At 35.5% G+C, this 25,946-nt stretch overlaps 3 protein-coding genes and 1 pseudogene across 7 annotated transcripts; 3 read left to right on the forward strand and 1 right to left on the reverse strand.

The window, feature by feature from the left end:
* The first annotated feature begins 304 nt into the window (after window positions 1–304).
* On the forward strand, window positions 305–4,287 carry LOC147496368 (polyadenylate-binding protein 2-like; annotated as a pseudogene). The gene is made up of 6 exons (XR_015194712.1): window positions 305–757; window positions 906–1,193; window positions 2,057–2,839; window positions 2,933–3,010; window positions 3,098–3,187; window positions 3,878–4,287. The product of XR_015194712.1 is annotated as a polyadenylate-binding protein 2-like (transcript).
* An 8,080-nt stretch (window positions 4,288–12,367) lies between these two features.
* Window positions 12,368–24,972, reverse strand: LOC147496369 (uncharacterized). 4 transcript variants are annotated; one of them, XR_015194713.1, is made up of 12 exons: window positions 24,767–24,972; window positions 23,693–23,814; window positions 23,333–23,602; window positions 22,657–23,196; window positions 22,340–22,536; window positions 21,956–22,093; window positions 18,449–19,132; window positions 18,109–18,353; window positions 13,965–14,078; window positions 13,791–13,876; window positions 13,197–13,694; window positions 12,368–13,117 (listed from the first exon to the last, which is right to left on the reverse strand). XR_015194713.1 is itself a non-coding variant. In XM_086559383.1 (4 exons), exons 1-4 carry the CDS (start codon window positions 24,330–24,332, stop codon window positions 23,191–23,193), a joined length of 444 nt encoding a protein of 147 aa, XP_086415509.1. In that variant the 5' UTR covers window positions 24,333–24,714; the 3' UTR covers window positions 22,911–23,190. The 4 variants fall into 4 exon arrangements, 3 of the variants coding, with proteins under 3 accessions (XP_086415509.1, XP_086415508.1, XP_086415507.1); XM_086559383.1 differs by lacking the exons at window positions 12,368–13,117; window positions 13,197–13,694; window positions 13,791–13,876; ... (4 more) ...; window positions 22,340–22,536; window positions 24,767–24,972 and adding an exon at window positions 24,303–24,714 and having other exon boundaries at window positions 22,911–23,196; window positions 23,317–23,602; XM_086559382.1 differs by lacking the exons at window positions 12,368–13,117; window positions 13,197–13,694; window positions 13,791–13,876; ... (4 more) ...; window positions 22,340–22,536; window positions 24,767–24,972 and adding an exon at window positions 24,371–24,684 and having other exon boundaries at window positions 22,911–23,196.
* LOC147496370 (uncharacterized) lies at window positions 14,164–20,258 on the forward strand. The gene is made up of 6 exons (XM_086562560.1): window positions 14,164–14,347; window positions 14,634–14,846; window positions 14,924–16,126; window positions 16,218–16,316; window positions 16,526–17,436; window positions 19,296–20,258. Exons 1-6 carry the CDS (start codon window positions 14,164–14,166, stop codon window positions 20,256–20,258), a joined length of 3,573 nt encoding a protein of 1,190 aa, XP_086418686.1.
* On the forward strand, window positions 20,267–20,764 carry LOC147496371 (uncharacterized). The gene has a single exon (XM_086562561.1). It carries the CDS (start codon window positions 20,267–20,269, stop codon window positions 20,762–20,764), a length of 498 nt encoding a protein of 165 aa, XP_086418687.1.
* Window positions 24,973–25,946: the final 974 nt, after the last annotated feature.

Raw genomic sequence — 25,946 nt, forward strand, 5'->3', positions numbered from 1 at the left:
GCCAAATTAAACAAACCCATTGGGGATATTCCTAAATTTGGAAATCAAGTGGGAACCAAGATCCGATGTTTTTGCTTGGAAATGCATTCATGTCATTGTCCTGACCAGAGAGAATCAACTTTACGATCAAAGATCATTGTTGTTTCTATATCTAAGACCATTAATACTGAGTAGTGGGAAATGCTCCCAGTGACCCACGTTAGTCTTTTTTTTTTTTTTTTTTCCTCTGAGATTGACACATCAGATTTTTCTTAAAAAAATAAATCTACGTTTTTTTTTGCGGATTTCAATTGTTTGTAATCCAAACAAAAATAAAAAAACAAAACTCTTCACTATACCAAAAAAAAAAAAAAAAAAAACCTACCGCTTCTTATTCACCGCCATTACCATGAAATATGAAGAAGAGCTCATTAATGGAACCATTTTCTTCTAAAGCAGAACTCTCTCAGCATCAATTTCCTTCAAATTTTTGTTTAATAAAAATTCTCTCTGTTTCGTTTCATTATAGGAGTTATAAGAATGGATTCGTGTGGGATGATTTATCAGAAAACGATTACATCTACCCAGTTCATGGACAAGAATATGTTCTCAAAGGTTCAGAGCTAATGCAAGCTCAAGAACAGACAATAATTTCTTCTGAGAAGCTACCACAAATACAAAGATCAAGTGATGAAGAAGAATGCGACTTTCAAGTAGTTACTCGACGAAGAAATCAGTCTTGGAGAATATAAAGTCTATAAAGCAGAATCATCTACTGGTGAATATGTAATTCAACTTTGAATTTTCTGTAAACATGGAAATTTATAACTTTCTTAAGAGTTCTATTGGAAATAGTAGCCTCCTATTTTCTCTCCTTCATCCCAAACCATAATAATCAAAAGTTTTTTTATTTTTTCGATTATTAGGCATTGGGCTGTTTTAAAATTTGAGAAGAATGACAAGTAGTGTTCAACAACAACCAATGACACCAGTGTCACCAATGAACACCACACAACCATTGCAACAAAGAGGAGGAGGACTGTTTATTAGTAATGCCTCGTATGTTGGTGATCTTGATCCATGAGTGACTAATGATCAACTTTTGGAACTTTTTTCACAAGTTGGTACTGTTACATCTATTAGGATTTGTAGAGATCAGATCAGAAAATTTTCTCTTGGTTATGGTTACGTCAATTATAATAACTTTCAAGAGGGTAATAATATTTACTTTCTTCTTTCTTTATAATTCTGGAAAGTTTTATATTTTTGTTATTATTCTTTACTGTGTGCTTCTGTGTTATATTGTTTGATTTAGTGGATGTCATGGATTGTTGTTACTTTTTTAGGCCAGCATTGGTGGGTTGGTATGACGACTTGAATTTTGATTAGTGATATATGGTCATTGTTTTGTTTATGAGTGTCCGAATTAGCATTATGATCTAAGTACTTGCCCTTAAACCTTGGATTCAGGGAATTGAATAGCATGCCAAAGAATTTAGTGATAGCGCCAATTGCTACTCAAATAAAGTTACTTTGTTCAGGATTAAAGGGAGCATCAAGTAAAAGGCTTATTTCCATCGATGAAGTTAAACAACACAAAACAGAAGATTCTATCCGGACTGTTTTGAAAGGTCGTGTGTACAACATAACACCTTACATGAAATTTCATACTGGAGGTATGAAATAAGTTTGCCTCTGTGTCTTATGCATCATCTAATATCCGTAATTAAAAAGATACCTGTACAATATTCTTAATATCATCTAAGGGCATAGATACTACTCGTTTAATATCTATGTTTTAATTGATTGAATAAATTCGATGGTGTGCGCAATAAATCACTTTTGAAGGTTTGAGCAGTCTGTTTGCCAAATTGAGTTTCTGCCATATGCGGTTATTTTAATTATTGTTTGATTGTTGGACTAACCTTTTGTTCCTTACCCAACCTTGCTATCTAATATTCTCTCTGTTTTTTATAAGACGACATGTTCTTTTGATAGATCAATCAATATATGAAGGTCTCATACTAGAAGTTATGTTGGTCTTTTCCGGTCTGATCATTTGAATTGTACATTGCAGCTAAATCTGCGATGGAGATATTGAACTTCACACCTCTCAATGGGAAGCCCATCAGGATTATGTTGTCACATCGAGACCCTAGCATCCGCAAAAGTGGACATGCATGCTAATGTCTTTATCAAGAATTTGGACCCGGAAATAGATAACAAGAACTTGCATGTTTCTTTTTCTACATTTGGCAAGGTTCTTTCATGCAAGGTGGCCACTGATTTGAATGGGCACTCTAAAGGTTATGGATATGTGCAGTTTGAGCAGGAGGAAGCTGCACAAAATGCTATTAAAGGTCTGGATGGAATGTTGATGAATGATATAGAGATCTCTGTTGGTCTTTTCGTCCGTAAACAAGAGAGACATCGAGCAGACGGATCCGAAAAAGATACCAATCTATATGTAAAGAATTTTTCTGAAACACTTACTGATGAGGACCTTAAGAAAAATTTTAGTGCTTATGGTACCATTACTCATGCCTCTGTTATGAAGGATGTGAACAGTGGAAAATCTAAAGGTTTTGGTTTTGTTAAGTTTGAGAAGTCAGCTGATGCTGCTTCTGCAATTGAGAAAATGAACGGATACAGTCATAATGATAAGGTCTGGTACGTTGGGCTGGCTAAGAGCAAGACTGAAAGAAAGGCTGAGTTGAAGTCCAAATTTGAACAAGAAAGCAGTGGTAAAGTCGATAAACTACAGGGTGCTAATTTATATTTGAAAAATCTTGATGATGACTTTAGTGATGAGAAACTGAAGGAGCTGTTTTCTCAATTTGGGACGATAACATCCCACACGGTATGACCTAGCGTTATGGAAAATTTATTTCATGTTATTTCATTCGTTTTTCTTATGATGTATGTAACCACATCCTTCTTTGGTTTTCTGCAGATCAAGCGCGATATGCAAGGGCAGAGCATGGGCTATGGTTTTGTTGCATTTTCTACTCCTAAGGATGCTGCTAAAGCAGTATGTTGTCTTTGATCCCACCATACTTACACACACATACATACATAATACATTATGAGCTCTTAAAAGTATGCATTTTCTTATTAGGTGAACGAAATGAATGGAAAAATGATTGGACGAAAACCTCTGTACGTTGCTGTGGCCCAGCGCAAAGAAGAGAGGAAGGCTAGGCTGCAGGTATGTAGGGAACCCAAGATTTATGTAGCATGTTTAACATATTATAACCTGCTTTCATAGTTGTTCATTCTTTATTAGGATTTTGAAAATTGTCACGATATGACCATTAGAACTATATTCAGGAGATACACTACAATTCGATCACTTAGTGTCCTATTTTTTCTTGCAATAAGTTTAGTATGAGAAATTTCCAGTTTAGGCGCTGGACTGATCTGCAAAACAAGGAACAACTTGAATAATAGTATACTATTGTATCTAAAGATTTTACCTGAGCCTTTCTCTGCCCTACTAGATGATTGTGATTGCAGTTAAATCTAATTTTGTATGTATGCTTTATTAAACGGATAGTCATTATTCTTCCACAAATGAAGATGTTAAGTGCTTCGTGGAAAATGGTGGTATATCTTATATGTACGTAGTGATTCCTTCCCATTTTCTATGAATTTTTTATGCCATTCAAAATATTGCTTATGCTTCAAGTTTGGGTAGAGAAACCTAAATGTTTACTTGGTCATAATTGCGCAGCATGGTCTTTGTCGAACCATAAGGTTACAAGTTAAACCCCAGACAAACTTTAGATTTTATAGCAAGAACAAAAAGGAAAATAAATGGCCCATAAATAAAAGTAACTTATAGTAGTTGTATGATCATCTGTTGATCTTATTTTGAAAGCCTTTTTCTTGATGTCAGGCTCTTGCAAAGAAGGCTCAAAGGAAATGAAACAAGTTATGATCGAAAATCACTGTTGGATTTATATACAAAAGGGACCCCTTCCTCAATGTCAACCCGTCGAGGCCGGCCCTTGAGACGTAGTGTCTTATTCAAGCACATAAAGGCGACAATTTTAGGTGATACTGTCGACTGGTGTTATGTTGACAGTGGGGAATGCTGGTCTAGCTGCCGCAACTGAAGTTGCCAAAAGGGTGTGGGTATGAAAACAAAATTTAAACTTTGTGTATTTTTTTTTTCTACCATACGTGCATTGTTTTTACCAACTCTTATATGTTATCACTTGAGTTAATATCTTGGCAAGAGGCCGACAAAAATGATGTAAAATTTGTTCAAGAGATGAGTCTCAAATGCAACATAATTGCGCTGTATCCTGAAGTTTCTATTGATACCAATTGCATACACAATCAACCACACTTATTCTGTGAGCGTAGCGTCAGAATCCAATCCCTTGATCCTTAGAATATGGTTCCGGATGCTCTGTTAAGGCCAGAAGGCATCACCACCAGGCTTTTTCACAAGGATCTGATTGTATTTTGGCCTAGATGTCTGCAACAAGTTACGTCTGGTATAAGTGCCTCAAAATTCAAAGCAACATGATTTAGTACATGAAGTGTGAAAAAAGACTGAATAAAGAGACAAAGGTGTCATGTTGGCTGCTCAAAACCCAAGCAAAAAAATACGGAATCTGCATTTAATTATGGGAATTAAGCTAGACTCTCAAGTCTCAACCAATATCACATAACTATTACATTAATGGGCATATGCCACAAGCCATCGCCCAGTCTGTGTTACCGCTACTTACAAAACACTTCTAAATCAAGTAATGGCTCAACTTCTACAATACAAATATGAAGTTGCGCAACATGGTCTTTGTCGAACCATAAGGTTACAAGTTAAACCCCAGACAAACTTTAGATTTTATAATGTCTGGTACAAGGAACTTCTTCAATTATCTTTAATGTAATCATTCATACAAATCTCTTCTTGCTCTTGCTCTGACAACTGTGACATTTTGTCACTATCTACAACAAAGAACTTGCCAGACATAAAGAACTTCAGTGGCTCTAACTTTACTTACTCTGTATATGTAAATGATATTAGTCTTTTCTTAGGCGTTCTTTTGTGCCTTCTGTCTCTGCACTTTGTCTCAATAGCTTTGTACACGATTTCTTTTTTTTAGCTTTACTGTTTAATCTATAATGAACACAGACGAACCTGTAATATACATCAACTATTGTACAGCTATACATCAACTATTCACTAAGATTTCCACATGCTTTCACGTGCAAAGGAGTGAACAGCACTCACCCCACTCTATATTTGACTCTCATGGTTTATATATCTGTATTTCGTTGCATTGAATTAAAATCTTAAAATGCATTTATCTATGGCCCGAATGATTTCAAATACTATTTTTCATTACTTGAAACTAATTATACACACTGATGTCGAAAATCATGTGAAATGATCGTTTTTTATTGTTGGTCAGTGGTCATGGCATTTGTAAACCCTTTGTTGTCTCCATTAAAACCTTAATCGCTCTCACTCTCCGATATTCAATTTACCAGCTAATCTATTGAAAAACTAAGGATTCATTTACATTGGCTTACGAGGAGGAAGGTCAGTCAATACTCTGCAAATGGTAGGTAATGCAACTAATGGCAGGTAACAGTAGGTAATGTTGTATTGTAGTTGTTATCGTGAACTATCAATGTAGCAAGTCCGGCCACTAGCGGACTAATTGGCTAGTATATATCAATTGAGGAGAGTTTTGAGAGTGTCCACGTGGGCAAAACTAATTACGATAAAATAGGGAGAGATAATTACGTGAAATCAGGAGCCAAAAAATTCATCTACTTTTTTTGTGCCGGTCTTTCTCCACTAACGAGAAGAGGTAAACCCCAACAAAAACCCCAAACTCTCTCACAAAGTCAAAAAAAAAACGGAAAATTGTCAAACTCAATAGACCTTTGCCAATCAATTCCCCACCCGTCTTCTATAAATCTGATACAAAGCAATGATCACAACTAATATTTTGATATTATTAAAGGAACATACTGAAGTGAATTTTGATAGAGCAATGATCACAATAACATTCAGGATCATTGCTCTTCGGTATGTTATCGATCTTACTAACATATTTTTACCAATTCACTTTGTTGGAGCTTGCTTCCTTTGATCCTACAAAGAAGAAGAAGAAGAAGAAGGTTGTGATCAGGATCCGGCAGATGAAAGTGGATAAATTGACTGAGAAAACAGAAAGCCTGTCAGGTATAATTGTTTTGATGCTGAAGCATTTTTTATGTTCCACAATGTCCACATATATACATGCTCTTCTGTACTGTATGTGAACTTATTTTGTAATGCTACAACAGTGTATATTTGTAAGGACAACCAATGTAAGCACATATGTATTACAGAGTATACGACCCAACATTGAAAGGATTGATTCCATAATCTACTTGATTTAATAATGTTGCAATTTTATATCGTGGTCAAAAGCTATAGAGAAATTATATTGTTTTCTTAAGCTGTAACCTGAAGTAGGTGAATACTGCCTCAGTTCCAATAGGTTATTACTAATCAGTTTAAACATAAGAATGAGGAACCTCCATGGAATGGCTCTGAACTGGTGGTTTACATTTGCACTTCACTTTACCCGTTAATTGTAGTCTTATAAAGAAGGATTCAAGGTGTAAAATGTAGAGTATGCTCTGGACTCTCACGCACCTACATAGAAGGGAGACCTGATTCAAGAGGGAGACCTGACTTGATTTTGAAAAGGGAAAGCCTCAATTAAAGGTACTTGGTTGTGACCAATATCGTGTTGGCAATTCACATATTCCTTCTCCTTTTTCTAGAAATTGATTTCTATCTCTTCTCAATCCTTAATGTTTAACAAATTTTGAAAGGCAAAGGGTTTTGCTTTAGTGTAGTTGAATCCATACAATTTCTCCAGTCGATTGATGATCTCAAGTTAATTGATACTTTTTCTTCTTCGATATGTGTTTTAGGACCTGTGTTTGGATAGTGAATTTCTGGTGTTGTATATGGAAGGAGAGAAGAGAAACAAGGAAACACTGAAAAGACAGAAGAATTTGTCTTTGCAGGTGCACAAGAAGGTCATGTATCGGATAAAGAAAGAGAAGAAAAGTCTGCGAAAACTAAGAAGAGTCAATCAAAATTAAAACGAAAATCCCAGAATTGAAGACGGCCTCCTGGATTGGTCCTTTGATCACATAGTTGTAAGATACAAGGTCTGGTTTCAATTTAGCTATATGTAGAGCCCCTTGAGGATCTCTTCTGCTTTCCAACAGTCTCCGCCACGTGCATGCATGTGAACCCATATGCTAAGACTGCTAGGAGGATGACACTTCTTGCCGAGGCGGAGTGTGTTAAGGCTAAGAAGGAGAAGCTTGACAAGAAAAGGAAGGTTATACCCAAGGTATATCACATCTCAGTCGTCATTTTAAATATTAAATGTCATGTGTACTAATTTTAAATTGTATATTACACTGTGTGAGTGCTTGGCATGTTTGTTTGGTTTTATAATCTTTTTTCCATTTTATTTTTGATCAAATCACTATCTTAATATGAAGGCACCATTTATGGAGATATTGAAATGTTTTACACCTAGGTACTCATGCTGATTCATAGCAATATATTGAGAGCTGGCAACGAACAGATGGTTTCTCAACTTCAGAGTTCAGGAAGTGTAGAATACAATACCAACTTATTGAAGTGGTCTGTGTATAGGAGAGAATAAAGCAAGCAGTCGAGGTAGGTATGGTCTTTTTTCTCATTTGTCTAAGAAACTTATTAAGGTGTGGTTTTGACTTCCTGTTGGATAGTTGGGGTGTTTTGAAGTTTTGTTGTTTTAGGGAATTCCATCGTGGATAGAAATTACACTGTATATTGAAAAATGACATGAAATGAAAAATAAATGATGGACCTCGGCTCCAGCATTTACCTTTATTAGCCGTAGATACCCAAAAATGTCTTGCATAACTCTTTGAAATGTTAAAAAAATAAATTGCATGTATATTCATTACTCATATTGAGAAGGTATTAAGTTGAACATTGATCTAATAAGGATCAACTTTTTATGACAATTGGGATTTTTTCTGGATAAATTCCCTTTACGCGGTTTTTTGTTTCTCTTTTTGGGAAATGGACAACTTAAGCAGTCGTCACACTGAGATCAACATTTTTTTTAGTTGCTTCTAACTTGCACTTGGTCTCTTACACGTCAACCAATTTTTTTTGATAACTTGGTAACTCTAATTTTGGATTGGTTAAAAACTCAGATTGACTATATAGACCTGTGGCATCTATTGATATCTTCATGTTTTCACTGGTTAAACTAAATTTATAACTTCCTGTGGATTCATCCTGCGACGCGCATGTGAATTTTTATACTGTTTCGGTCTAATCATCCAAATTGACATCCTTAATTTCATATTCCTACTAACCCGTTATATGAGATTGCTACGAACCCGTTTGTAGCAAATTATTTTTTACTCTATAATGTATTGCAGTGTCACGGTGTTACCCCCATGATGATTGTGTTGAACCATACAAAAAGAAGAATTACAATCGATTGTATAGATTCAGATAGATCATATTGTGCTGACTCAACCATTACAAATTATATAGTCAAAGAGTTGTAATGAAACATAGGATAAAATGGCTTATACATACATATTTGTTTTTTATTTGAAATATGTTTGATGCTAATAGCAGGACGTCGATAAAATTTAGATTTTCATGGAAAAACTTAAATTTGTTCTTGAGAGATGGTGAAATCCTCTACATAAGACAAAGGGAAGGAAATCTTAACATAGCAAGTGGTTTATTCTGCATTTGTTTGTGTGCAATAGGAGCATAATTCTTAACTAAAAATGTCGTGTCTCCGGAGTGTCCCTGTCGTGTCTCAGTCGTACCCGTGCAACATAGGAGCATATGCTCAGTGGATTTTGGTTATAGGAGTTTTAAGGTATTGGGCTCTTTCTTATTGTCAAAAGTTTATTGCAAATTCTAAGGTATTGCTTATCAGAGAGCTCGAGGAACTGGTAGAGACTACCCTAGCGTTATACAAAGTTATATAGGCCTTTTTGAACAGAAATTTTTAAGTGCTTTACAAGTTGTAATTCACTGCAAACCGACAGCCATAGCCCCACAGCCTTATCGACACGCACTCACGCACGCATGCACGCACACGCACACACACAGATGCCTAGAATAAACACATAAATTTTAAAAAGATGAATAAATTACAGGATTAAGTGGAGTATCTACACCCTTGCCTTCATGTTGCCCACATCTATCCAACCAGATGGGTGGATGAAAATCAGTAAGGCTAGGTAAAAGGGACAATGCGCAAGCAATCTCCCAATAATTAAGGTTTCAAATCAACTCGCGAATCTGAGATACCTCATAGAGGGAAGACACATAAAAGTGTTTGAATTCGGGATGCCAAGAATGAGGTATGATAATTAACTAACAAAATATAATAAGAGCCTAATACTGTTTAGGCAAACCAAATAAGGGAATTCATGGATGTCATTCAAAACAAACCCGACCTACCATAACATTTTACGATTAGAACTGGTTATATTATTAAACTTCATTCCCATATTGTTAAGAAAATAAAAACCATAATTAATTCATGTGAAAAATCGATAGACAGTTGCACCTTCAACACTCAACTATGATGAGACAAATATGAAGATGGAGATACTTGGTCGAGTTCATCTTATCTATTTCCTTTGCTTGAGACTAGGTATCTCTTTCAGATTCATCAAGTAGGAAATTTGCGGGCACATCTTGGATTTGGAATTGCGGTATCTTCTTTGCAACCTCGGGAATTCCCTTTCTTGAGGAGTTGAGAAAGAGGGGTCGATATATGGACCTAACTATGGCGGGCCAATAGTCGAAAAGAATTAAATTTGAGATTAGTTTATCTCATATATTTTGTTCTTATAACCATTACTTAAGTCCCAAGTAAATTAATTTCACTACCAAATTGCAATGCTTTGTTTTGCTGATTATGAATTTCTACATTGGGAACTTGCACAGTTGCACTCTGTCCTTCATGATGTTAGCCTGTTAAATTACACGTTACAAGCAAAAAAAAAACTTGAAGATTCTTTCAAACGTGATGGAAGTTTGAAGTCTCAAGAGGTTTGGTCATATTGAAGAAAGACATCACATTTAGCCATTGATCCCACCTCTTAAGCCAATGAACTGCTACGGTTTCGGGTCTCAAGTCAAGTCCTGTCACCAAGGTGGAGGGAAGAGACCCCTAACTTTGTTTTGACATCATTTGATTCAAACTTATCCTGAATGATTCCTGTTATGTGTCCTGTTGTCTGCCGAGTTCCAATCCTATTGTTTTATGAGAGTGAAAACCTCCAATTGAAACGAGTGTTTCTCGATTTACCCACCAGAAATATTTTTGTAATGCTTGGTGAAATTAAAATGACATGTAAAGTTTCATGGATCTCCGCGGTTCTTCCTTTTCGAATTTTGCGGGGTCAAATGGTAACATCGATTGAATATATCTTTATACGTATCGTGCATTTCATTAATGGAACTTGCAGAATGAGAATTCAAGAAAAGATTATACGTATATAGCCAACTAGAGACGGAATTCAGAGATCCTCCTTTAATCAGTGGCGGACCCACATTATTACCAGGATAAAATTGGGGCTTATTTATGTTACGACTTCAAAATTCAAATAGTAATTGTGGATTTTGGTGGTCCTAATTCCTAAACAATTGGAAGGCTATAAATGGCGAATCAACATTTGGCACTTACTGTTACATAGTTCCATTACCTACAAATAAAACAGCAGCAAAGACCACGCTTTTCTACAAATTCTAAGTAGAACATTTGATGTTACAAACTTGAGAGCATATGATAAGCATCAACACTGCAGAGTGTCAAAAGCTGTTACTAATATAAGTTAAACAGATGAAGATTTTCGGTGTTATGGCAGAATGATAAATGAAAGCATCTAGACTGGAAAAAAAAAATGTCACATTCTCTTACTAGGAGTTCATGAATTTGAATTTATACCAATTGACAATGGCTACTACAGGCCATGTTACAAACATGACTAAAAGAAAATAAAGAACCACATTGTTCAAATCTCTATACAAAATCATATCTCTTCAAGATGAAGAAATGACCACCAAACTGATCACATAATTTCACCCTAAGCTCGGAAAATCATTAGTGTATGCGAAATGATGATCTAGCACCATGCATATATGCAGCGAAACAGCCAAACCAAAAAAGATACCCTAATGCATAATTTTGCTTTGTTGTGATCCATTAAAATGCACAACTTATTCCGTGCTATAGTGCTATAATGGATTAGTTAATTGATATGTATTAGTTATTGTATATGGATATGGATTAGTTAATAGATATGGATATGAATTAGTTAATGGATCAACAACAGAATTCTTATGCTATACAACTGCTGTCATGTTAAAATATATATAAAGACATCAATATTCATGAAGCATTCAACAAAAACCTATTGAAAGCATACGCCAATATACAGAAAAAAATCCTAAGAAAACACATCAATATTCACAAAGCACACACCATCATTGAAAGGTTTATGAATTCCTTCCACTTTCTTCTTCTGAAGGTTCGTTTTTTTTCCACCATCATTGAAAGGTTTACGAATTCCTTCCACTTTCTTCTACTGAAGGTTCGTTTTTTTTTCCTGGACTGAAGGTTTTTCTCTGGTACACACCATCTTTGAAAGGACTCCAAATTCTTTCCACGGAAGGTTAGTATTTTTTTACTGTTAGTACATATTTTTTGGTACATAAGAAATACAAACACACTTAATCACCACAACCGGTGTATTTACATATCGTGGGGAGCATTCGACTAACATCATATAGTTGCAAGGAGCCATTATCGGAGCCACCAATGAGCTATTATTTCAATTAAATCAAAATCATTTCAGCAAGGATTCATAAAGTTAAAAAAATCTACAAACCTTTTTTCTGTTTTACGGATAAGAAAACTCCGAATTTGAGCGACAAGGAAGAAAAATTCTAAACATCAACATGTCTACCAAACATTCAACAACGGTTTAAACTATAAACAGGCGAAACTAGAAAGCACGGATGCACGTCATAGGTCATGATCTGATGTGCTGCATTAAGATCTCCAATGCAAATTCAACAGGTTATATCATAGTAAGATGATACACCTCATTCAATAGAACGAAGGAGGTCGGATACTCAAAGATAATATAGTAAGGTTGGCTACCGGTTCGCGAGATTTCGAAAGTGTACTACAGTGGATTGTGTCTCACGCATTTGCATTTAGCATGATAAAATTCCTCCTTGAGTTGGTCATTAGCCTCAAAAACATAGATATCTCCTTTAAACTAGGGATTTCTGCTTAAACAAAGAGGGTGTCCGAATTATAATGAGTGATAAACAACAAAATTTCTTATAACTGTTATGTAGATCATTATATAGATCACAAGTTGTTCACAAACCTTTGATGGATGTCTTTTAAGCCAATAGAGCTACCACAATTGCTGTTTTTACGAAAACCTATAACCAACAACACTTCCATTCTCATGGTTCATGGCAACTATTTCACCATCCAAAGTACCAAAAACCATGAGATTAGGATCAGATGGATGGTACTCAAATTGCCTTGGATGAAATCTTTTAATTTCTTCCCCAGTTATGCTGCTTAGCTTTGGCACCGGATCAATAAACGGCCATGCCGAAGAACCCACTTTAGCAGCTGAAATTGACATGGAGAAGAAATATTGACTTTTACAAAGAGGAAATTGTGACTTTACATTGGAACATTGTCTCGACTGGCCTATAAATGATCCTTTCTCACGCTTCTGCAATATACTAACAAGATTCTCCTTGCTCGGGTTGTAAGGTAAGCATTCATAGTATCGAAAGCACGATAACTTTGGCCAGACTCTCTATCGTATCGGTTATGGACAAGTTGTCCAAAACTTCCAAACGAGGCAAAGATGCTACCATGTATTCTCTGTAGTGTTTCTCAAAACAAATTGGAGAAGGACGATGTGGCACATACTTCTTTGAAGCAGCATTTGCATCACCTATAGTTTGTCTTGAATTGAATGGGCCAGCTAAAACTGATCCTTCTGCAGGAAAGAACATGTTGGAGTTTTCCTACCAACCAAAAAAAAAGATCCATCAGCCAAATGCAATGCTGTATATAGTTCTGCTGAAATAATCGAATGTACTATACCTCATTCTCCATGATGATATGTGTACTCAACTCAGGAAACATATTGGACAATAGATCGTCTAATCCTGGTATCTGATGTGGACTTGAAAATTCCACTTCACTATCATCGGATGATTCCTCGATTGGGTTTTCAAGGGGATTCTGGCCCATAATCAAGGCATCCAAAAATAAATGCCTAAATCTTCCCTCTCTAAGATGATATTGTGAATTTTGAGTTTCTCGACAGTTATTAGCAAGGGATGGTCTACCAGGAGAACAATTTCCTAGATGATCCAAATAACTAGAGTTAGAAGCAAGAGGATTTGGTTTATCAATGGATGATTTAGAACATGGTCCAGTATCATTGCAACACAAACAATTCTGGAACCGGAGTTCCACCAGAGAATGTAGCTTTGATAGTGCAGCACTAGTTGTCTAGAGAATATTCATGTAGCAATTCAAATTGAAAGAACACCCTCCTGGCATCTCAGTTCTCAGCTTCTTCAACCTCTTCAACCTCTACAAAATTCAAAGTCCTATCAAAGTTCTCAGTTATCCATGTTAAAAATAAAGACAAACTCCAAAACAAGAAAGAAAAAGATCTTGATAACATACTGCTGCAATGCAAGCAACCATGATAAGACCAAGAATTCTTTCAACTCTGGGATATAGAAGAGTTTGAGAGATTAGAAGTCCAGCACCTAATAATAGATAAATAAGTAAGTAACACTACCACGTGCACAAGAAATATCACTAAATTCACATATTTGTTTGATTCTCTGCTTTAACTCCTCCTTTTCTTTCGAGGCTTCCAAAGTGATAGATTCGTTCTACATGATTTCGGTTGATGAGAATTTATCCAGCAGAAAGCGATGGACACCAATAACAATCCAACTTGAAAAACTGCATCAAGTATTTGATCAATTCAATAGAAGTCCAAATAAAGAGATAATTAACAATTTGAAAGCTGAACTAAATCAACACGGTAATGTTTCAGAAAAAAAACATAGATACTTGGTTTCACAACATACGTGCTAAGTTGAAAAGAAAAGCACTTATTAACGCAGAGAAAGATTCGGATGAAATTCAAGTAGAGATTCAAATTTCTCCAAAGAAGACCAAGCCTAATAATATGGAAGAAACTTCTGGTGACATTGTTCCTTCACAAGAAAGTATGTCTTGACTTACAACAATTCTGACAAGTACTTTATATATTCATCATACTAATATTACTCTTAAATTGCAGGTCAGCATAAATATCAGTTAGAAAAACAACAACTACAAAGTCTACCCCAGTCAAAAGAAAACAGAGGAGGAAAACACAGAAGAGAAGTTATAAATCTAATCGTCTTAGTAGAATGAAACGTTTTGGTAAATATTTTCTTCTTATGTATTCAATTTATTGTTCTTATGGCATCAAATACTTTATTAAATGACATATTATTATTTTTTAAACAGTATCTATGCCCGGAACAAGTGAAGAAGAAGTTAAAATAAATAGAGCTAAACGAAAAGAGATGCTGAATTTGAAGAGCATTCGAAACGATAATTACATTGACGATGAAAGTGATGATGATTACCTATCACAAATGAGTGGATCAGATTCCGACATTGAAGTGGACAATGAAATTGAAGTTTCCATTTCACGTGGAATAGATGTCTCACATAAAAGTAATTTTCTTACAGCAATGTTTTATATTCTTATTATAATTAAATTCTTTAATTTTAATTAACTTTTTGCCTTGCAGGAAGTTGTTTTGAGCCTTTGGATTTTGGATGTCCAACATCCATATGTTCTCATTATGGAGCTATTGTCTGGTACGAAGAAAGGAATGATAGGAGCAAAAAACCAATTAATCCTAAATTCTCCATATGTTGTCAGAATGGAAAGGTTCAATTGCCTCTTCTAAAAGATACTCCAGAATTTTTGAAGAATCTTTTAGATTGCAATGGAGGGTCAAAATCGTTAAATTACATGGAAAACATCAACATTTACAACTCAATATTCGCGTTCACATCTATTGGTGGACAAGTTCAGAGCTCAGTTAATGATGGAAAGGCACCCTTTGTTTATAAAATAAAAGGGCAAAATCACCACAAAATTGGAACATTGTTTCCAGCTGAAGGAGTATGTCCAAGGTTTGCACAGTTGTACATACATGATACTGAAAATGAAGTCACCCACAGGTTGAACTCTCTTAGTAAGAAAATTGTTAAGAGGAATCCAAAATATGTTTTAGATTCTAGCATTCTTCAAGGATTGATAAATATGTTGAATGTTACCAACGAACTCACCAAGACTTATAGAATGGCAAGGGATAGATTTAAAGAATGTTATGTGGCCAACGTCAGCATACAATTGATTAATAGAAGACAAAAAGATGGAAGACTTTATAATTTACCATCATCAAAAGAGATAGCTGGTCTAATCATTGGCAATGGTGATGAATTTAACGAGCACAGAGATGTTATTCTGGACAAGAAAGGATTTGGCTTGAAGAGAATCAACGAATTGCTACCAAGTTTCATGGCAATGCAGTATCCACTTTTGTTCCCCCATGCTGATGAAGATGGATACAGACTTGACATTCCATATAGAAACAATGCAGTAGTTGGAAAAAGAAAAAATATTAGCATGAGAGAATACTATGCTTTTAGATTACAACTCAGACGCAATGAAGGCCAGACTATAGTTCGTGGGAAAAAATTGAGACAACAACTTTGTGCAAATGCTTATACAGTTGTTGAACAAAATAGAATGGATTGGGTTCGAAATAATCAACAAATGATTCGGGCAGAATTATATCAAGGATTAGTAGATGCAGTTGTTACTAGTGACACGAGGCCTGGTACTGTAGGCAAACGGTTAGTTCTTCCTTCATCTTTCACAGGTGGTCCGCGGTACATGGTACAGAACTATCAAGATGCCATTGCAATATGTAGGCACACAGGTTCCCCAGATCTTTTCATTACTTTTACATGCAACCCTAAATGGCTAGAAATCCAGAGATGTATTGACATGAGCTCCTGGTTATAAACCAGAAGACTTTCCTGATATTGTTGCAAGAGTTTTTGAGATGAAATTGCACGAACTGATGACTGATTTACAAAAGCGCAAGAAATTTGGGAAGGCTTGGGCAGGTAACCTATATACTATACTGTTTTAAATAATTTAAAAAGTCATAATATTTTATGAAAATATTAATAAATACGGGTTTTGTTAACGTTTTGCATCATTATAACTATTGAATTCCAAAAGAGAGGTTTACCACACGCTCACATTTTACTTTTTTTGGACAACGCTTCGAAGCCTACTACTCCTTCACTAATCAACAAGCTCATATCAGCAGAGTTACCTGACCCAATTGGTGACAAAATTGCCTATGATTCAGTGCTAGAATTCATGATACATGGGCCATGTGGAATAGAAAACTTAGATTCCCTTTGCATGAATGAGAAAAAGTGTACTAAGTTCTATCCAAGACCGTTTAGTGAAGAAACAACTATTGACGACAATGACTTCACAGTTTACAGGAGGCGGAATAACAATCGAAAGGGAATGAAGAAGAATATAGAAGTTGATAACAGATGGGTTATTCCACACAATGTTGATTTGATAGTTAAGTACCAAGCTCATATTAATGTGGAACACTGCAACAAGGGAAGATCAATCAAATACCTTTTCAAATACATTAACAAGGGAAGGGACAGGGCTACTGCAATTATTGTTGAAAACATGGTTACAGATAAATATAGTACTCATCAAATAGTAAAGGACGTTGATGAAGTTGCAAATTTCTTAGACTGTCGATTCTTATTTGCTTCTGAAGCGGTTTGGAGACTATTGAAATTTGATATTCAGTACAGAAGACCAGGCGTTGAAAGGTTACCATTCCATCTTAAAGGTGAGCATTTGGTTTATTATAGTGAGAGAGATGATGCAAGAGATGTAGTAAAGAGGAAATCTTCATCAAAAACCAAGTTCACAGAGTGGTTTAAAGTAAATGTTGAGTATCCAGAATTAGCTAGGGGTCTTACGTATGTCGATTTTCCTACTAAATTCGTATGGGATAAAAAGGAAAGGAAGTGGAAGCCAAGGAAAAATGGGAAGAAAATTGGACGTGTCTACTACGCACTACCTACTTCAGGAGAGAGATTTTATCTGCGGCTGTTGCTGAATATCGTCAAAGGTCCTTTGTCTTATGAAGATATTAAAATTGTTAATGGAAAAGTTTATCCAACTTTCAGAGCAGCATGTCAAGTATATTTTATTACACATTCCATATTAACTTTTTTTTGTATATTGTTTTCTCACCTAAAATCTGTCGCATATACTTTTAGAAGTTCAAACTGATTCATATGTACTATTTAAAAACATTGTTATATATTATTATGAAATTAAAAGTGATGCATGCATACCAAAAAACATATTTATTTAACAAATTCTGATGCTACAAAGGTCTACATAACACATTCTTACCCTTTAATTCTGCATATTAAAATTTTGGTAAGTACTAAACTAAACATACGCATTTCAATATAGCACACCATGGTTACAAAACTAAACAGTTTGTCACAGTCAAAATACTGAAATTAATGACTTTTAATAAAACATACAAACAAAAGAACATAAATTCCATCTCTTGGAAACAAGAACAAAGATAACTAATACTCCAGCACAAAGGTAATGGCCTAACACATAGGAGGTAAGATACCAAAATAAAGGTCAATCAAAGAATCACTAATTCAGTATAGTCCAAGTGAAGTTCTTACAGATAGATATTCATTTGATTACTTCGTGCAAGAGGTGAAAAACTAAATACAGGTAAGCAAGTTCAATTCTCTTGGAATCCAAAGTAGAATTCCAGAATCTAAGATATGAATCAACTATAACAGATACTACATTGTAATAAACAGTTAAGACATGACATACCTAGAAATTTTGAAGCAGTGAGACGTTGGGTGGGATCAGTACAGAGCATTCCAGTGATCAAGTCCCTGGTGGATGCAGATATATGATCCCACGGATCAGAATATCCTCGACTTAGTCTTCCCCCAAAATGGTGGCATCCCACTAAGAAGAATGTAAAGAATAACCTCAGCACTCCAGACATCAGCAGCTTGGTTGTAGAGGGGCTATATAAAATGGATTTCCAACAGGCCCCTGCAGACTTTGCCCTGTTCAGAAAAAACAAAATTGATTACACCCCCACTACTAATACACTGATAATTGGAAACTATAAAGAGCAATGAAATTAGTCAAAAGAAAATACCTGGCTTGATATATGTTGCAAGACCAAAATCCGCCAATTTAATGCGTGACGATGAGGCCTTTGTCGCCAATTAAATGTTTTATGGCTTTAAATCTCTATGAACCATGCCATTGTCATGGCAATACATAACCACTAGCATGAGATGCTTGAAAATAACTCTGGCTTCAGACTCTGAGAATCTACCATGTTTCTCTAATCGATGAAAAAGTTCTCCACCAGCACAAAGCTCCATCACTAAGTGTACATAATTCTCATCATCATAAACATCGTCATAATTCTCATCGTCATAATTCGGGTGGCCAGACAACCTTGCCATTATTTCTATCTCAAGCTTGATACTACGAAGATCTTCTGCAGTGACCAATCTCTCCTTGGCTATAGACTTACATGCCAAAACCTCTCTAGTCAACCTATCAGAGCACTATCTTATAATACCAAACTGCCCCCATCCCAATTGATCTCCCAATTCGTACTGCTCTTCAAAATTAGCAACTATTAATTTGATATAAGAGAATTCCAAAATTTGATCTCCACAAATTTTCAACTGTTACATCTGATATAAGAGAATTCCACTCCTCTGTGAGTCATAGTAAATATATGTTTTCTTTTTGACTTCTATAGTTTTTGACTCCTCTGTAACAGTTGCAAAATTGTGGACCATCTATTCCCTTGAGGAAAAAAATACTGTATCAAACATACAAAAAACCTTTCATCAGAAAAAGATATTGAACCAAAAAAAAAATAGTACGTATTAATCATAAAACCTCAGCTCATTTATGATGGTTTACTATTAAAATGCAATTCATATTGTTACATTATTATTCTAATTTTTCATTTTTATATCAAGGCACATGGATTACTTGAGGACGACAGTGAATGGGATGATGCTATGGAGGAAGCAAGTCATTGGCAAGTTCCAAAATCTTTGAGACAATTGTTCGTCACATTGATTTTGTTTTGTGGGGTGACATATCCTGAAAAACTTTGGGAGAAACATCAAAAGCACCTCGGAGAAGATACTTTGTTTCGATATAGAAAGAAGAACAATAATGAGAATCTCCAACTCACTGAAGAACATATTAGAAATGAGACTCTCTGTGAGATTGAACAAATTATGGCTGAAAAAGGATTATCTCTCACAAACATTCCTGATTTCCCGAAATTTAATATGTCTTCAAGGATCTCCACAGATAACAGATTGATTGCTGAAGAATTAGACTACAACTGCAATGAGTTGCGAAAAGAATATGAGATTCTTAACAACGGAATGAGCGCTAATCAATGTGAGGTATTCAACTCTGTTAATGATGCAGTTCAATCTCAATCAGGAGGTGTTTTTTTCGTGTACGGATGCGGAGGAACTGGCAAAACATATCTTTACAAAACAATTATATCTAAACTTCGGTCCGAAGGAAAGATTGTTCTTGCAATTGCGTCGTCTGGGATAGCTGCGCTCCTACTTCCAGGTGGAAGGACTGCTCACTCTAGGTTTAAAATTGTTATTCCGGTGATGAAAAACACCAATTGTGACATCTCTCAAGGGACATTATTACACAACCTTATCAGACGGGCTGATCTAATAGTGTGGGACGAAGCACCAATGACTCACAGGCATGGATTTGAGGCAGTAAACCGTACACTGGAGGACCTTTTTAAATCACAAGGCAAAGAATTTGGTGGTAAAACATTTCTAATGGGAGGAGATTTCGCATTTATATTACCACCATTCCAAGAGGCACAAGAACTAATGTTGTTGATGCTTCTATCAACAAGTCAAAATTATGGAAAAACTGCAAAGTCTTTCACTTAACTAAGAACATGCGACTGAAGAATGGAAATATAGAATCAGCTACAACAAAGTCTATTGAAGAGTTTAGCAAATGGGTTTTAGACCTTGGAGACGAAAATCTTCCTACTTCTATAATGAGTGACGAGGTGCAATCAACTTGGATCAAAATTCCCGAAGACCTGCTTATTCCGGATAGTGATAATCCAGTAGAAGATATTGTGTCATGCATATATCCGGATTTGGTCAACAAATATACAAATATTCAGTATCTTAAAGAAAGAAGCATTCTAGCCCCAAGGAACGGAACAGTTGATGAAATTAACTCCACAATAATTTCAGAACTCCCAACAGAACTAAAGAGATACTTAAGTGCAGACTCACTAAGTCCAATTCAAGGTAAAAGTGTTGAACAAGATGTTTTATACCCAACAAAATTCTTAAACACTCTAGAATTTTCTGGCATACCGAACCACAAACTGGATTTAAAAGTTGGTGTTCCGATCATGTTAATGAGAAACATTAATTAGAGTCGAGGACTGTGCAATGGGACTAGGATGATCGTCACGAAATTGGCTTCCAAAGTGATATATGCAGATATTATTACAGGGAACAGAGTAGGAGATCCAATTTTTATTCCAAGAACAGTTTTGTCCCCAAGTGATACGAAATGGCCATTTGAATTTAGAAGGAAGCAATTCCCTGTTAAAGTTTGTTTCGCTATGACCATAAACAAAAGCCAGGGACAAACATTCGAAAAAGTTGGAATATAATTGCCAACGCCAGTTTTCACTCATGGCCAGTTATATGTTGCAGTTTCAAGAACAAGCTCACGAGAAGGACTGGAGTTTTTAATCAAATGGAATGGGGACGAGCCTGAAGGACATACACAGAACATTGTCTATAAAGAAGTTTTCAATTCAATCTGAAGATTATTACACTCAAAGGTATTTTCTTAAAACAAATGATTATTATATTTTTTATATTTTAGACACTGATTTTATTTTATTTTACATTGTTTAACAGGAAAATCTCCTTTCAACGGAATATAGGGAAAACAAATAGAGACAATATGGCCATAAACAGCACAGAGATCAAATCCTCCTTACTTCAGTGTAATTGATTATCTCCTAAGTGCTTTGCTACTAATCCCTTTTTATAAGCCATGTAGTACTAGGGACAGTAGGAGATAATATTAGCTACCTTAACGTTCCCTTCTACTCTGTCTTCTTCATGGTTCTATTAAATCATATTGTATGGAATCTTATCTATTCTTAATGTTTGGAATTCTTCTTAACATGCAAACTTTATTAAGTACATTAATGTTTGGATTGTGTACTCATTCAACAATGTAGTGAGAAGACCATTTTGAAACTGAAGGTGATGATTCTAAACACTCGATGCTTCCAAACACCCAATTTTTTTGTTTCTATGTCCTGATTTCTGTCAGTGCTCTTAAGTTTGTTAGAGTATGTATAATAAGACATACAGTGACATGCAAATAAATTGAGGTGGCCAACTCTTATTGAATTTATAGGAGTTCAGATGATTAACTAACATATATAATTGTAGTTAAGTTGCACATTATTATTTTTTCCATAACTTAACAGTTGTACCGACCTTTTTCAAGATCATAGATTGTCTTGAACTGTGGTTTCCACCACTTTCTTAATAACCACACTGTGAAAATCAATACAGCGGCAATAATAAAAAGAGAGTACCTCCCAGTTGAGTCACCACTTAGTACAGTAGAAATCCAGTCATAATGTTCTCTGTCCAAGTCTGACATATTTTGCATGATAAAAGCTCCTAATGCCCAGTCTAATGGGATGTCTCCCACCTGATTCGTGAAACCAATCCTACAAAACAGTTATTCCAATTATAAAGCCATTAAATACAATGAATATTTGAATACATTAGAAGAAAAATAATAAGAAGAAGAAGAAAAGGTACACGGTTGGTTGTGAACTAATATATCTGTATCCTCATTATCGAGAATTCATTTAGATGTAAACTGTGCAAAAAAAAAGTTTCTAATAGATCTCTCCAACATGCGAAAGTATTTCATAGTATTTAACAATGTGAAACGCGTCAGAATTCGGTACCTTCCATTGTCCAGAGCTATTCCAAGACTGTCATGCAAAAAGGCCACAATATATGCCGAAGAGAAGCAATATCTGAGCAAATCTTCCTTCTCAAGAGTGTGGTACTTCTTTTGTAGTTTTGACCAATCCTCTCCACAAAACTTTTCCCCAGCCAACATCAAGTCAGATATAAATGCCTTGGAAGACAATCCAAAGAACTGATCCAAAATGTCGAACCAATAAAATGCATAAGATATTGTTCATAAGACTAATATTCCAAAAATTAAAAATGTTTCCATATTAAAAATCATAGTCCCTAAAGGAAGTAATCCTTGAACCTTTGATGTGTAGAAGAAATTCTCTGTGGCCAACGATCTTCCCCGAAATTCAGGTACAAAAGTATTTCCAATGTGGCAACGTTGATAGGAGCACTCTTCTGCATCAGACGTGAGAGTGTCAATATGTACTTTTTACAACATTCTGCAGTGTCAAATGCATCAGACGTGAGAGTGTCATAAGCAACATTCTGCAAAAGATATAATAGTTAACGTTTATACATATACTTAAGTGCCACCATGATACACCCATAGCATAAATAAATAAAATAGATAAAACTAAGAAATCTAAGATTTTTTTCCAGCTGAAAAAGTTTCACCAAACGTCCTATAAAAACACTACATATAGACGAGCTACGAAATGAACTTCAAAAGAACAGTATGACACGTAAGATGGCCGATTTTCTCTTTATTTTATCTGATCTTTGCAGTATCGTTCCAGCATCATCCAATTGCACATCTGTATCCATCTTTAATGCAAGAGATGGCTCTATATCCAGAGATATATGTTTCTTCGCAGTTGGCCGCGCCATGACATTACCCCTGCAAATTTGTTAAACAAGTTCAGCCGGTTAGTCATTATAATTCAAAATGCTTTATGTATCGGCTGACCACAGTGCCCTGATTTATGTATGCATATGAAATTCATTTTGCACGAGGCACCTGTACACCAACACACCTTCTGACCAAGCTAGAGTCATTTGAATGTTTAGATTTTGCCTTCGTTACTGCTTTCTTTATAAGATGCATTGACCCTTCTGCATCCCAAATCTCCTCATACTCACAGATCTCATCATCATCCTTCACTTTACTTCCAGTGTTAGCTGTGATACTACTAAGTGCCCTTCCAATAGACCCCAGAAGATCACCCCAACGACTCTGATGGCCAAGCCCAGTTGTCGGCCAGAAGATGAGTACAAGAATGGTAAAGACAAACAGAGACAGATACCTGAAGTTTATTTTGCACAGAGATGTCAGAACAAAAGACATAAGATAGCCTTTCAAAAACTTAATGCAATTCATCACGGCGGTGAATTACCATATGTAGATGTGTGTTTGCAATGGGAGAAAGCATAACTGAGTGGATACTGCAACTTCTGGGTTGCTTATGTTTGTGTCTGCACGGTTACTTGCAGACAAAAGCATGAATGATGGATACACCTAGAGTACCACAGCAAAAAATAAAAAACAACTTCCAAAAAAGTAGTAAAATGGAGACAAAGGATGAGCAGAAAAAATGCTACATCCACCACAAGTGTATATCAGGACAAGACAGAAGATGACAATCTAAAAGCCCGGAGTTGATGGTTTGCATATATGACTATTCCACATTGTACTAGAATGACTAAATTGTGAAAGCCTAAACATGTACTGTTCAGCATTTTTCCTATAAGGTTTATAATTCTGCGATGTCAGATTCCTGAAGGCCGACAAGTGTTTAATACAGAGGCACAGATACAACTAACAAATAGTTCTTTGTTTGAAATATATCATAGCTGAGTTGAGAAAAACACTAATTTAAAAGGGTAAGTCAAGGCGAGACTTGCAAGTTCAATTTACTAGAAAAGATGGAAACAAGTATTAATGAAATATTTATTTTAGGACATATACAGAGTCGTTCATAATTTTCTTTTGATGACATTAAGAACCTGTTTTGGCTTGACTCCACCTAAGGTCATCTAAAACAAAACCTTTTGCTCCTCACATGTTAGCCTACCCCCATATGTATGACCCCCTAAGTCAGTCTTCAGCGGGTGGTTGTGACAACCACATTCAACACTCACTTTCCACTTATCATCACGACCAGGCAAGTAAATCCCCCTAAGCAAGAAGGGACAATCACACTTCTTTGTGACACTCTTTATCTTTCTTTTCTTTTTCTCATGTTGATCCTTCACTATTTTCTTATGCCTTTCAAAGTTCACATCATAGTCAATACTTATTCCGATTTGATTTCCTTCTTTCCAATTTCCAGAACAGCCATAAAAAGGATGTACACGCGGCTAATAATGCGGCCGATACAGTTACCCGTGGACCAATAAATCTGTTCCTACTGTTTCTTATATAGTTATATCATCAGCAAAAAAAAAAGTAGGTAACATTCGAAACTGACCTCACAAACGGTTTCATCAGCTTTTTACCACCTCTCAAAAGTCAAAACCCCCCTAATCCTAGATTCCATCTCCAAAAAAATTTGTATCAAACTTTTACAATCAATAGATTCTTTCAATAGATACACCTCTCAAAACTACGCACCATCAGCACCCACGTTACCCGATAATTACGGACAAGAACCACTTTTCTCCTCCAACCCAACCTAATTGCATAGTAACATAGTATACTATATATCAAGGCCCAAAATATCGCCGATATATCCGATATATCTCGGTAAATTGGTACACTGATATCAATATTTCCGACATATATCCACCGAATATTGAACCCTTTTTTCCGATATATATCGAAATTTCCGATATGAAACGTTATATCGCCGATATAATCGATATATATTAGTTGACTTTTTGACCATTTTTTAATATAAATCCGATATTTCTAATATATTTCCGATTTATCCGATATTTTAAATAGTTTGGACTAGTCACCAAAAAAAATGGATATATCCGATATATATCGGTTTTTGGATACACCGATATATTGATCGATATCGATATTTTGGGCCTTGCTATATATGTCCTCAATAAAGCCTTTTAAACTGACAGACTCCAAAGAATACAAGTATATTACACAACCGCAACAATTCAACAAAAATATTCTAATAAGTGTACCAATCAAATAACTGAGGCCAAAAAAAGAATGCTCAACATTACTCAATTATATACTTTTCTAGAACATACAATGCAAATTAAACCCTAATTAAGAAATTATAATCAAGAAAACAAATTAATAATGCGAAAAAAGATACTAACCTGTGCAATCATTCTGTGTGAAACCTTTCTTAAGTAGCCTAGATCCGGAAACACATAACACTGAATCCATCGAAGCTGCGTCATCATCATCATCATCATCATCTTGACTACTAATATTCTTCTAATAAAGTTTCAAATATGGATCTTGATTAAAAACTGCTGGGGTGGAAGTATTCTTGGTTAAATCTTTGTCAATATCATAAACCCTTGAAAAGTGATCACTATTGTTTTGCTCCTCTGCCATTGAATCAAGAAACGTCCAAGATTTTAAAGTGTGAGTAACATCCACATAATCAGATACATATCTTACCATGAAGATTGGAGCAATTTAGTGTGAAAGGAAGTTGCGTGGGAAAAAGAGGTAGC

The sequence above is a fragment of the Coptis chinensis genome, chromosome 5 (genome assembly GCF_015680905.1).
Source record: "Coptis chinensis isolate HL-2020 chromosome 5, ASM1568090v1, whole genome shotgun sequence".
NCBI lineage: Eukaryota > Viridiplantae > Streptophyta > Magnoliopsida > Ranunculales > Ranunculaceae > Coptis > Coptis chinensis.